Source organism: Columba livia, chromosome 17 (assembly GCF_036013475.1).
Source record: "Columba livia isolate bColLiv1 breed racing homer chromosome 17, bColLiv1.pat.W.v2, whole genome shotgun sequence".
NCBI lineage: Eukaryota > Metazoa > Chordata > Aves > Columbiformes > Columbidae > Columba > Columba livia.
The window spans coordinates 6,187,734-6,201,882 of NC_088618.1; the positions used below are offsets into that span (position 1 = coordinate 6,187,734).

Consider the following 14,149-nt stretch of genomic DNA (forward strand, 5'->3'; position numbering starts at 1 on the left):
CCCATGCCTCGAAGCCTGCTGGCCTCCCAGAAATGTATTTATATTTATATTCTGCTGCTTTTCGTTCTCTTTTTCCCTTCTCCTTTCTTTCTCAGACAAATTCGCATTTCGGCAGCCTGTTCATTAAGGCTCATTCCTGGCTGAGTGATGCCGGGAAATATGCAGGTGGGGACAATTTGGTGGTGCCAGCACTGGGTACAGCCATTGCCAAAACGCATTGCTGGCAGGTGCCCGTGCTCCCCCCGCACTGGCCATGGCTGCGCAGCAGCTATAGATAGTAACCACTGTCACTGATGTGCAGCGATGTCCCAAGGAGTGACACGGCGCAGCGTGGCAGAGCGCCTGCTTTGTTCCAGCCGTGTCCTGGCAAAGGCTCCCTTTGCCTTTCCTTGTAGTGGGACAGGTGGAAAATGCAGTTTTTTGGCCCTTCAAGCCAATGTAGGTGCTTGGGGGGGATATAAAGCATCACATAAGGAGCTTGGTGTAATTTTTCCCTCCCCAGCAGGACTCTGAGTGAAACGTGCCCTGCAATTACGTTAAGATGCATTCAGGTGCTCTGGGAGCTGGTTTAATAAAATTTTAGAGGATAATCTTTTGCTTTGACAGAAATAAAATAAATCCTACAAATTGCTATGATCTGTCAAGGAAAAAGGACATTGGGAGGTATGTGTTGGTTTAGATTTACTATGGATTTAGCCAAGTTGGCTGACTTGGAGTTATTTAAGATAAAAATCTTTGGGCATTGTCCAATTGCCTGATGCAGCAGCAGGAGATTACTCTGAGACTACCATGCCAATACTGGCTTCTTGCTGTTCAGTCTTGTCCTTGCTGAACAACATTATGGTCACTGGAAATCGTGCAGCTTAAACTAACGCCACTATCTCTTGTTTAGGGTGAGCAGGGACACCAAGGAGCCCACACCAAGCAGGCCAGCTTCTTCCCTGAGTGCTGCCAGGTCTGTCGATGCTGCGGATCTGGAGAGGACGAGTCCCTTGCTCGGTGCCAGACGACGGGAATACAGCAAACCTCCGGCAGCTGAAGAGGAGCTGGAGAGACTGAAAAAACCCGTGGACGGGATTGGAGAGACGTCCCCATCGGTGCTGCGGCGAGGGGGCTCCCCTGCCCCGGCTGGGGGGTTTACCAGCCCGCGGTCCCCATCAGTGCCAAGGCGGAGGGGACTGTCCCCAGTGCCCAGCACCTCGGCCGCCCTCTCCGAGTACGTGGAGGAGCTGCGGCGACAGCAGGGAGCGGAGCGGGAGCCGGGGCTGCCAGCACTGGGCGATGCCTCCCTCCTCCCCATTTACCGCACCACGGGTGCCGCAGCCCTGCGCCGCTGCCGGGCTCTCCCCGCAGCTGAGGATCCCCTTGGGAAGCTGGAGGGGACTTGGCCAGGGGAAGGTGAAGGAACCGGCACCAGCCTCGTGCGCTCCTCCAGCCTGCGCAGCATGGCCTCGGAGCCAGCCGAGCCACCACGCTCGCCGGTGCTGAAAAGAGCATCAAAATTTGGCTCCTACGACTCCCTCCTGCAAACCTTCGATGGCTCCGGCTGCCGTCCAAGCTCCCTGGCCACGGGAATGGAGGCGGTGGGCACGCTGCGGCTGAGCTCCTGGAGAAGCTGCCTGGAGCCATCGGTGGAAGATGTGGAGGTGGGAAGGGGCTCCACGGGGCTCCTGAGCTACCCATCCAGCCCTGGGCTGGGCGAGGGGAGGGGGAGCGACCCCTTCTCGTGGCGAATCCCCACCCTAAACTACGAGAGGAGAACCAACGTTGACTTCGATGACTTCCTCCCGGCCATCCGCAAATCCCGCTCCACCAGCAGCCTGGCCAAGCCTGGCAGGGACAGGAGGGATGGCCACCGGCCCCTCACCGTCCGCTTCCAGGATGAGGCCATGGTGGGCAGTTCAGCATCCTCTGAGACAAAGGTCATGGCCAAGCGCAGCCCAGCCCCCCAGGAGGACCCCGGGAACGTCTCTGACTCCTCCTCATCCTCCGGCTCCGTCCGCTCCTCCCGCAGCACCGACAGCATCAAGCGCCGACCCCCAAGGGGGGACAGGGAGGGGAGCAGCACCCAGGGCAGTGGGACAAGCCGCCGGGAGGAGGCTGAGGGGAAGGAAGACGATGTCAACAGCATCATGAGGAAGTACCTGGGAAAAGACTAAGGTAACGGTGCTGAGCCACTGGCCCGCGCTGGCTCAGAGCTGCAGGGCTGTGGTGCCTGCCCTGAGCCACTGCCCATGCGGTGCCTGCACTGGTGCTGGGGGGTGTGTGGGGACAGGGTTCCCCAAGCCAGCAGCTGTCGCCAGGCTCACCCTGGCACCCTAGAGCAGCCCAGGGCAGGCACCGGTCCAGCATGAGCCACTGGGGTCCCTCGGCCTCCTGGTTTCCCAAAAATAGCATCCCCCAGCTCCTGCACCCCACCCGGCAGATACATTCTGCTGAGCCCCTGAGCATCCGTCCCAGTGCTGGTTTGGTTATTTGGCAATTTGCTTTGGCTGGACCCTGGAGGTCACCCCCTGCTCTGGAGGGGATTTCTGCCTGATTCCCTGGTTGGCAACTGCCTCTGACAGTCACTTGGCACCAATTTCTCTATTGCGACTGACACTTCCAGAATTAGGATTTATTACTGCAATCCAGGTTTGAAAGCAAAGTCCCTAATGAATGCACCACAACTGTAATTAAGTGTTTAAAATAGATTAGAAAAACATTTTGTAAAACCACTGCCTTTAGAGTAACTTATTGGATGTCAAGCTGTGACCAAATTGACTAAGCCAACACAAGAAGGGGAACGCATGTTAATAAAACATTTCTTTCCAGGAAGCACAATTTGCATAATGAAACATCCCACTTTTCTCCAGACTTTGTGTCAATAAACTGCAGCAACTGGCCTTGGCATCGCACTGAGTGAGGAGCCGCGACAGGCAAACCACTTCCCTCTCCTTTGGGAAAGCGTCTGATGGAAGCACATCTGTAACCTAAACAGAGATTGACGGTGACTCCCTGAATTAATGGCGTGCTTTTACAGATGATGAGACTCTTTTTGTTTTTAAACATGTCGTGGTGTCTTCATGCTCCTACCCTGTTTCTGTCACCACAGCTTTGCTCAGGACCAGCCGCGGGGACAAGGGACTTTCTTGTTCTCCTGCAGTCATTTGACTCAGGAGTTGGTGCTGTAATTAAAACCCAGTGGCTGTTGTAGATGTCCGATAACGTGCCATGCTGGCCAGGGAAAGTCCACGCTGGAGGAACACCAAAACCCCTCCCTTTTAACTCAAAAGCTGCAGCCCAGATGTCTCATCGCACGTAGCACTGCTCACAAATCAGCCAAATGTCCAAAGGTTGCTTTTGGATCTTGGTTTTCAAATGGAGCTGCACATTGCAGACCAGCTCTCTTCATATGCTTTTATTTTCTTAGTTTCCAGAGGCTGAGACTTTCTCTGAAGCTTTTATAATTCTGTAGATATTTACAGATCCGTACATGCTTTCAGGGCTCCCACCTGTTGGGGACATCTGGGCACGTTCCTGTGGCATGCGAGGCAGCACTGCGGTCATGTGGCAATGGGATGTCTGCTTGATTTTTACACAATAAAATAGTTGTTTCTTTGACACAAGTCTCTTCTTGTCTTTCCTTTCCTGCAGTGAGAGCAGGTCCGTGTAGCAGAGCCGGGCACTCCCCACAGCCTGGGGCTTCTCCCCGGAGACCCTCCGGCCTCCCCATCTCTCTGCACTCACAAAAAGCTCATTTTTTCAGCCTCAACCTTCTTTCCTAGAAGACATCCAAACTTACTAATTTATCAGAGGTTTGTGTCAAAATTATATCCGTACATGGAAACTAGTTTACAAAAGTCCCGTACTCCCTTCCGTGCTGAGCAGCCATGGCCCTCACTGCGTGGGATTCCTGTATGTGCTGTTGATGGGACTCATTGAGTTAATTGTCCAAACGATCTGGGCAAGCCAATCTAATCTGATTAAAGTTCAGCACTGGTGGGGTAGGAACACCAGGATGCCTTGGGCAGGCAGATGGGTCCTGCCAGGGGAGGGATGGGAATGGGGTTCTGGAGCTGTCAGACATGGATCAGGGCCGAAGGCAGATGGACGCACAAGAGGAGCATTACGGCATCACAGCTTGGTCCCCTCTGCTCCATCCCGGCAGCACCCAGCGCTGAGGGGACGTGCCAGCACCCGCAGCGTTTGGAGGCTGCAGGGAAGGGGACCCCTGGTCACCCCGCACAGAGCTGGCCGATGGCACCAGTGGGAGGGACACCCTGAAGGCCACTCAGAACCCATGCAAGGGGTCCAGCGCTGCTCAGCATCGTCACCACCTTTGGCCCCTGGAGTCTGACCTACAAACGCTGGCTGGGTGAGGTCTCACTTTGCGGTTCACTGTTAATCTAATCTTGAAACGCTACATAAATTGCTCATTATTTGGTGGCTGTAGCAAAATGATTCCTTTGACACTGAGCCTTTGATTTGGAATTACTACAGTGGTTGGTTTGCTGAACATTAAGCTGTTACTATTTAAACTTGGAAAAGAAAAGCAGATTTGTGTGTAGTACATTGACTTTTTTTTTCCTTTTGGTTTGCAGGACACAAAGGAAATTGCTCTGTCACTTGAAATTGCTTTGCACATCCTTTAACAACAAACCAGGGAAAAATGACGCTCAGACTGGAGCTTTTCAGGCTGAGTCCAGAGAATTGTTTGTCCTTGAAGCAGCCGGAGCAGGAGAAGAGCAACGCTCATGGGCAGTGAGAAGGAGCCATCCATCAGTGCTGGCTGGCTATAAATCCTGCGTGTCTGTGAAAACGCCTGTTCCCTGCCTGCTCCTGACAGTATGGGGGACCGGTGACCAATGGCCAGGTCAGTCTAGTTTGGGATTGTGGCAGTTTATAGCCTGGAGGAGAAGAAGAGTTATTCTCTTTGCCCCTGTGTTTTAGCCACATTTACCCACTTCCAGCACAAGAGCTGTGCTGTTTGCTGCTGTGAAGGGTGGTGCTGTGCCTGGGGGTCATTTGCTGCCCAGATGTCAAGGTTGCCAGACCAACGCAGGGCTGCCTCACAGGGTACATCCCCATGGGATGGCCATGTCACCCTTGCAGATGGACGGTGCTGCCAGCCCAGAGCCCTGCGGATGGTGGGTGTCCCTCACCCGAGGGTGTCTTGGAGCCTGGATCAGGCCAGTGCTGTTGGGTGTCCCCCCAGCACCACAGTAGCTGCTGTCCCTTGCCGAGTACAGCAGACACAGGGAAGGGGAAGCACCTCTACATCAGACAGAGAAGCACCAAGGGCAGCCAAGTTCCTAATTAGCATAATTAAAGCATGCTCTTTTCTTCCAGTGGATGTGCCTTCCAAGAGCCTTCATCGGAGAAGCCATCTCTGTGGAGAGCTCCATCGTTTGCAAGATGTGCATGTTTCAGGATTGATTGTCCAAAGCCATCTTGCCACTGCTGACACATGGACCCAGCTGGCCCCTGACACGTCACATTGTCATCGATGGAGGATCCAATGCCGCAGCGGGTGAGCCAGGTGGGCTTGTGTGCTGTCCTGTGCCTGTCACCAGGCCAGGTAATGCAGGGTCCCCACTGCGAGGGGTACTGGGGCTGGTGACCCCCTCATCACCCCCTGAACTGCAATGCCTTTGCAGGAGTTGGGTGTTGGGTAGATGCTCTCAGGGAAGTCGGGGCTCCCTTGTTACACTTCCAAGTTCATCAGGCGGGTCCGTAAGCCTCTTTTCAAACAAATAAGCTGTTTTTCCTGGTGCCTACATCTGGAACCCCTCTGCTTTGATTCATAACTCTGCTCAGTGGGGTGGCATGTCCTCCCCATGTCCTTCTGGGGACAGGACCTGGCAGAGCAGCCGGGACTTCTACTGTGGGTCAGTGGGGAGGGGGCTATGACTGCCCCTGCTGCCTGCACAGGCAGGGCCAGGCAGCGTTGGACTCCCGTCTGCATGTGACAGGATTCAATTTCACGCCTGTTGGATGCGGGAGTTAATACCCGATTGCTGCTATGCATGGAGCCACTCTGCTACTTCAACACGTCCCTTCCAAAAGGGAGAGATAATTGAAATTATTCTTCCTGTGGGCGGTTCAGCAGGCATGGGAGCCTCCTTGTGTTCTGCTTAGTGTTTGCTGTTGTGGCTGGTCTCACATGCAGGGTCTGGCGCCCCGACAGCAGCCAGAGCCCACCTCCATCACAGAGACTTGGTGGTGACCTTCAGATGGGCTTGGGCTGGGGACTTGGCTCTGCGGTGAGCCAGGGCTGTCAGCATGGCAGAGCTGGGAACGGAAAATAGCCCTGACCTGCCAGAGAGCCACAGCCTTGGCCAACCTCCCTGCAGGGATGGGGAGCAGGGATGGTGCCCTTGTACCGTGCAGGACCCTGAGGGTGACCCCAGCCCAAGTCCCTGCTATGATGGGGACAGACGGACAGCTGCCCCGTGCTCCTTGACCGTGGTCCCTGCTGGGATGGCAGGGTTTGTGCTCCCTGCCCGGCTCCTGCATCCGCCTCTGTCAGGGCTGAGTGAGTGCGGATACAAGGCCAGCTGTCAGACATGGGGTTTGTTTCACAGGCTGAATTTTATCCCTGTTGTCCCGCCAGGTTTTCTACACCAGCCCAAGCAGCCTGCAGCTTCCTGCTGTGCCGGTGACAGTTGTTTGCCGCGCTCTGGCGAGGCTCTGGCAATCCTAGCAGAGCCCAGAACATCCGTGAAGCTCTGAATATTTAACTGCACTGAGCATGCATGTGCCATCGGCTCATGCTCATCGAGTGGGCAGAAATCCTGGGGGATAATTTCCTAAAGCCTGGACGAGGACCTGGAGAAAGAGCCAGTGTCTCTAGGCTGAGGCTTTGCTGGGCTCGGCTTAGTCCGACACTTCTCCCTGCAGTCTGTCCATCTGCTGTGCAGCCTCCGCGGGAGCTCCTGGGTTTAGAGCTGAGATCTGAATAGCAAATGAGCGGAGGATGTGCCAAGACTGCAGACCACCTGCTAAGAGCCAAAGGTACGTTTCTGTGACCCCCCCGGGAGGCTCTGGTGGGTGATGGGCAGGGACAGGACTGTCCCTGCTCCCCACACTCATGTGTCTCCATGTGGCTCCTGGACTCTCTCTCAAGTCAGAAGTTCCAAAATACATATTATATGCATTATATATATAAAATACATATTATGTATTATCTGTGTCTGTATTATAGAGGAGCTTGATATGTCATCAAATGAATGGTGCATTAGGGAAAAAAACAGTATAATTATCTTCATTCTATTTTTCAGTTCTCTCTAAAGAGACTTTTGCTTGCACGGTTGCAATTGTTAAAATGATTTTGTTTTCTTTTTTTTCTTTAGTGTAGTCCCATGCAGGAGTTTTTTGTGTGTATATAGAGAGAGAATTTTTACCATGCACTCACTGATGTCCAGCCTTGCTTGTTAAGCAAAACTGCTGCAAAATGAACCTGATTCAATGATGTTCTGCTGGACAGCCAGTGATCATTTGTAATAATTTCTATTGTGCTAAATAATTTATAGCGTCTGAGCACTGACAGCAGTGCATTAGGGCACCCTGGGATAGAGGGAGGTTTTTAAAGGGGAAAAAAAAAAACAATAACAAAAGAAAATCACTAGTCCGAGGTTCATTTGCATTCGTGTTGTAGAGCTGCAGCATTGGCAATACAATTTCAACCCACCCAGATATCACTTACAGGAACAACTGCAAAATCCCAAACTGGACCAAACTGTTGATGCTGAAAATGATTTTCAAAATGAATATTAATAGTCTCATCTGCTGGTCGGAGGGGCCAAAGCACAATGACTGTGCCTTGGGAAAGGGGCCCGTCAGAGATGCTGTAATCCTGGGGCTGACAGGGGAGGCAATCACACTTCTGCCATTTTTTGTGGATGTTAAAAAAAGCTTGAGGTCTTATTATTTTTTAAGACAAAGGTCACGGAGTCTGGTATCTGTCTATTTCAATCACTTTCCAACAGCATAGCCTTTGTCAGCTACAGGATGAAACCATTCTGCTTTGCCAAAGTTTCCCAGCAAAAGTGGGATTTCACTGGGAACTTGCACGCACAGCGCTGTGCTAAAATCAGGGTGCAGGACAGACCAACAGCCACTCCGGTGACCCGGTGTGCTCTTGCGACTGGGGGTTCGGGGTGCCCTGGCCTGGGGCTCGCAGCCCCCACCAGCATTGGGAGCATGGGGGGCTCATCCCTGGGGAGTGCAGGCTGGGGTCCAGGGAAATGGGGCTCCGTGCGGAAAACGCAAACATGTGCTTTATGGAAAGTGCCAAGAAAGCAACATTTGGGGGTTAAGAAATGGCAGAAACCAGATTTTTTTTCATGTGAAATTCAGTGAAGTGATGTCTGTGAATTTCACCGAGCGCAAGCTGTGCTGCTTTGATAATTAATTAATATTTGCAGAGGCCTTCGGGATCCTCAGATGAAAGGTGTCAAGGATTATCACTGTGGTAGGTGGCCGATGACAGAGCCAGGGATGCAGACGAGCTGCGGGCTGTACACCCACCCTGGGACTCTCCGCTTTGCAGAGCAGAGCTGTACTAGGAGTGTCCTGTAGAGACCTCAAGGGCTTTGCACTGGTGTTCCTGTCAGAGCCAGGTGGCAAGATGGTGGCCACTTTCCCCCAGCACAGTGCACCAGTGGCCAGCAGCCCCACCAGTGGCAATGCCCGGCTCCCCCCACTGCAAGGGACACCCAGGGAGATGCCAGGTCTGTGCCCTTTGAGCATCTTTGCATTGATGACACCAGTTGTGGTTTTTGAGCCCAAAGCACCCCGCAAATTAAATTATTTATTCATATGATATGTACTTACAATTGCAAAATGGATTCACTTAATTGAAAGCGCAGTCAGCATTTTAATAAAACTATAAAAGGGTGAAACGTGCATAAATGGAAGAAAAGTGTTTAATCTCAGAGCGATTGCTTGATGTTAGTGAGCACATTTAGCTTCCAATATAGCTAAGCAAATAATACTGCGATCCCATGAGCAAAGAGATATTTTTATCTTTTTGCACAAGCCCTTGGTTTAAATTTGACATTATAATTGTGAATTATGTTAGTTCATTACCATAGCTACAGAAGGCTTTGACCAGCTAGGGGATAGCGTTGATAATGGCCGTGACAGGGTGGCCGTGCACATGTTGGTGTGACAGTGATCCTGGCACACCCAGGGGCTGCCGTGCCCTGTGTGACATGGCTCTGCCAGCACCTGCTGCACCAGACACTGTGGGCACACTATAGAAAATAATCAGAAGATAATCAGAAAATAATCCCTGCTTGTATTTAAGCCACTCAGGTAATGGAGATGGCAGCAATGTGATGAACCTGGCTAATGAAGGGGGCCAATGATCACCTGCCACTGTCCCCCAGCAGCTCCTGGGACAGACCCTGCACCATGCTGGCTTGAAGGATGAGAAAGGCTTCTGAGCACCTTTTATTTTACATTTTGCACCAGCCCAGGGTTCTCCCCTCTCACAGAGGCTGTTTTTAAGACCTGAACTTGTTTCCCAGCTGGAAGGTGCTGCTGTGACTGCACCAAGGAAACGTGGAAAGGGGTGAGGAGCTGCAGGTTTGGGCACCAAGGATGCTGCAGTGCAGTCATGCCCAGCCCTACGCAGCCTAGTGGGATGCAGGACCCCAGAAAGCATTTGCTCATAGAGCATCAGCAGAACATGATCCTGGAGCTGCATCTCCCCGATAACAGCGTCACACCCACACCTCCCCATGCTCCGGAGCAGCACCCTCCTGCACATCACAGGGGTGCTGAGTGAGGGCTGGGGCAAATCAAGGGTCCCCCCAGTCCCCCACCAGGTACAACAGACAGCCCATCCTCTGTTCGGCAGCTCCCAACAACCAATTGGTCCTTTGCTTTGTGAATACCCCAGAGCAGCATGTCTGGGCTGTGTGAGCCTGTCTGCTTCCCGATGAACAATACAGCACAGCGGGGAGGCTGCTCAGGAATTATGCTGTGATTATAATTAGTGTGGCAAGAGAAGCAAGGGAAACATGGGGCGCCGGGGAGGTGTTCTCCAGGAGTGTGGCAGGAGGGTGGTACATGCACCCTCCAAGCACGCTGCTGTCTATTCACAGCTCCCAGCTCCACATCAAGGATGAGGCCATTAATGCTGGAGGAACCACTTCTGCCTGGCCCTGCAGTGATGCTACTGGGGGGTTTCCTGCCAGAGACCTTCTCAGTGTCCTTCAGCCATCTGATAGGAGAAGCCCTGGACACCCCGCACAGGACTTGGCTGCCTCCTCTAATGCTCCTATCTGGAAAATGCCCTGTCCTACTCCTCAGGCTCTGCAGAGCCTTCCAGAGAGGGGTTTGTGGACAGGCATGGTCACGGGGATGGTCCCAGGGGTCACAGCTGAGGGATCCAGGTTGCTGCAGGAGCCGCTCAGGCTGCATTTCTGCATCCCAGAGCCAATTTCATAACCAGTGCTAATGCTGCTAAACGACCATAGCAAAACAGTACACAGGAGGGAGGACAGAAGTTCTGGCTTTCACTTTTATAGAGGCTGCAGCTCCTCTCCCTCTCCCAGTCCCAGGATAAGGGGTCTGTGTGTGGTTTCTGGAAATAAGAGCAGGTTTTGCTGGGGGAAAACTGGAAAACTCCCCTCCTCGCTGAGGAAGCAGCTGAGACATACTACACCAGTCACTGCCCTTCCCAGCATCTGTAGCTTCAAACACTGCTCAGATCCCTCTCCCACACCATCTCCTGGCCTTGGCTTTAGGCTGGGGTTTGCTGTTGGTAACTCCAATGGTAAAAATAAACCAAATCACTTTTAAGAGACATTAAACACACAGATTCTGTGAAATCTTAACAGACTCCTAAACCTCACCTTGCTGTGAGTGCTGCCTCCAGCTGTGCATGGCACAAGGGTGCAGCTAAAGAGGCAACTCTGCAAAACAAGTGTGAGCCCCTGCACAACACCCAATTCTACTGAGCATCCTCCCAGCACCGACACCAACCCCTGGGTCCCTGTTGGGCAACACGAGGCAGCGAGATGGGGAATCTCTCAAAGCCGGGATTCAAACTCTCCAGCTGAGGAGCTGCGAACAGTCTGGTCTCCAAAACTACATTTTGCGTGTTGTGGGGAGTTATTTTAACCAAGGAGATTGGGAACTCGGGGAAAGGGCTAGTCCCACACATTGGGTTTTTTTCTTCCTCTCTGCTATTGCACAGAATTGTGTTCGTTTTAATAAAGAGGTTGAAAACAGCGCAGCCCTTTGCAGGGAGAGACTATTCTTCACAAGGTACACTCAGCTGGCATCTGCTGATATAAAAAGATGGACAACTCTGAAAATCGGCACAGCTAGCGGCTGAAACTCCTCCAGTCATCAAACTTACATCTGAATTGCAGAAATCACCGGGTGGTTTCCAAGCTGGTGAGCACTGCACTGCAGCCCCCGTGTCCCAGCCCAGCCCCACAGCCAGGACCTGCTCCTTCCCATACACAGAACACAGCATCAATATATTCCTGCCTATGTCAGAGTCTATTCCTGCAGAGGAAAGCCATTATTTAAACATTAATTCCTTGTGTGGGCTCTCCTGCAATAAAGCAGGAGTGCGGAGGTGTTGAAGGAATTATGTTTTTATTTAATCACAGACTAATTATAGGACCACAGCTCTACGGAGCAGCTCTGATTGACTTCCCTGCCCTGACCAGCCCCAGCTCACGGGAACAGCGACGCTGTTTGACACCGAACACCCACAGGGATGACTCCGCATCCCACACAGCCTCTGCGACTGCACTGCAGCAGCCCCAGGAGAGCAGCTGCTCATCAGGTTACATATATATATATGTACGTACATGTATATCCTGTCAGGAGAGCCCCAGTTTGGACGGGGCTCCACTTCAGAGTAGTTTTGCACCAGGGACTTCAACCTTGTTTTGCTTTAAAGCTTCCACCACTCTCACCGAAGTATGGTTATGCTGATTTTAAGGCTGGAAGGATTCTGCACCAGAGATTAAAGTCCCCCAGTTGCTGCTGGACGCAGCCCAGTCATTTGTGTTTGAGTAAAGATTCTTCTCAGAAAAAACATCCCGTCTTAATTTGAAAACTTCAAGAGATGGAGAAAGCACCACTTCCCCTTGATAATTTGTTCCAGTGGTTAATTACCCTCCCTATTAGAAATGTGTTCTTTGTTCTAATTTAAATGTGTCTGGCTCCAGCTTCCAGTCATTAGTTCTTGTTATGCCTTCTCTGTTGCATTAAAGGGCCCTTTCAGAGCCCACTTTATCCCCAAAATGTTTTTGCACAGAGGATTCAAGCCACCTTTGGATCCTTTTTTTTTGCAAAACCACAAAGCTCATGCTCCTCTCTCACCTCTCAAAGGCATTTTCCCAGATCTCAAAGATTTTTCCTACCTCTTATTTACCCAGCCTTGTTTGCCCAGACCCCTCTTTAATGAGCCACAGCTCCCAACCCTGTCTGGGTTTTTCCCCGGCTCCCACAAGTGCAGCAGGACAGTGACAAAATGCCCTTGGCCGCACGCCGGGGCTGTGCCGGGGTGTTTGCTCCACCACAACGTGAGCACCAGAAGCGCATGACAAAGTGTAGCCCTAGGAGTGCCTGCTGAGTTATTTTTCCTACAGCCTCTACATTATTTTCACATGTGATGTTTTCTGGGACACAGCCTCCCAGTTAGTGAGCACGGCCCATATTTTCTGCCTCTACACTGCAACGTCACCTGGAATTGTATTAAAATGTATTTTTTCTTGGATGGCAGTTCAATTACCAAGTAACCCAGATCCCCCTGTTCTTGCGGGACACCACTGGTTCCAGCAAGCATGGCTGTTGAGCTGCTTTCCAGTGTCCTCCAAGCCCTGCAGGACGCAGCCATGTCCTGGAGCTCAAGCCATTTTTAAATCCCGCAGAAGTGCCCTCAGCACCTTCGCCATTGAGCCACTCGGCTCCAGGCACCACTGTCAGTGCTAATAGGTTTAGCATTGGGCTTCAGAGTTTAATCTCCTCAGCGGGAGCGATGCTGCATTTGCAGGGGGATCAGGGCAGCCCTGCTGCTTGGGGATCCCCAGTCCCAGCCTGGGAAGCATCAGGGGAATGCTCTGCTCTTCTTAATCCTTGTGGCTCTGCCCATGGCTGCACTGCTGTCATGCAAGGGGTGACTTGGACACCCTCTGAGGGCAGGCGGGGGTGCCTGAGGGTAACAGTGCATCCCCAGGGCTCCAGCTTGGCAACGAGCACAGACCAGTGAGGAGCATCCCCATCCCAGTCTAAGCACGACCAGCTGCCGCTGCAGTGCCCAGTGCTGGAACTACTCCAGCCTTGCTTGCGATCACGGCATTGCAAGGCGGAGGTGTTGTCAGCAATTCTGTGTCACCCCTAACGATGTCCCCAGTGGGCTGCAGTGTCCTTGCCAGCTCAGAGCGGCGTGCAAGCAGGACAGCTCTGCTCTCGCCTGCTGACACCAGCAGGGACCAGCCCCCAGGGACACCGTCAGCAAAGCACAGGCTAATTAACAGAGACTGCATCACTCAGCTAGTGCTGGCCTTAACCAGGGCCAACACAGCCCTGAGGTCCTGCTCTCCATTCCCATATCGTGCAGGATTTTGTGTCACCACCCAGTGACCCACGCAGCATCGGGCTGCCCGTCAGGCTGGGTTTGACATTTGTGGGTGTTCACAAGGCGGCAGCCACAGATGATTTCCAGGTCGGGGGATGCCCACAGAGAGCGCAGCTGGGATTACTCATGGCTGTGTACAGACACAGCATCGCTCCTGCTTCCCAGCTGGTGACAAACAAACAAGATGAGAGCACATGACACCTACCACAACACAGGAGGATGCATGGGGGGGTGTTCCTTCAGCAATATGAAAGTTTCTGGTAGTGTCTTCGGGCAAGACAGAGGCCAGTTTCTTCCTTGGACACGGCTGATGCCTCTGCACAAGGTGAGGTAGAGAGCTCTGCCCTACACAGGGGTGGTTCATAAATCACTGATTTATGACTTGTTCAGCCCTCCTCTCACCAGAGCCAGGTCCTTGTGGAAGTGCTTCAGGAGGGTCTTTGTGGATCTGCCCCTTCTCAGAGATGTTCCACACCAGCTCCAAGAAGTCAACAAGTAAAAAAAAAAAAAAGCTAAGACTCCTACTCACTGCTGCCCATGTGAATCATCATTGGG

General features: G+C 52.4%; 1 protein-coding gene across 4 annotated transcripts in view; it reads left to right on the forward strand.

Annotated features, from left to right (window-relative positions):
• The window catches only part of MYO18B (myosin XVIIIB), a 64,233-nt gene extending 57,077 nt beyond the window's left edge, over positions 1-7,156 (forward strand). For 2 of the 4 annotated variants that reach the window (XM_065033637.1, XM_065033634.1), the window contains exons 42-46: positions 893-2,160; positions 2,815-3,797; positions 4,584-4,855; positions 5,332-5,521; positions 6,596-7,156. In XM_065033637.1, the coding sequence (XP_064889709.1) occupies positions 893-2,159 (1,267 nt within the window). In that variant the 3' untranslated portion in view covers position 2,160; positions 2,815-3,797; positions 4,584-4,855; positions 5,332-5,521; positions 6,596-7,156. The remainder of the gene's footprint in view (positions 1-892; positions 2,161-2,814; positions 3,798-4,583; positions 4,856-5,331; positions 5,522-6,595) is intronic. The other 2 variants (XM_065033636.1, XM_065033635.1) reach the window with 2 other exon arrangements.
• Positions 7,157-14,149: the final 6,993 nt, after the last annotated feature.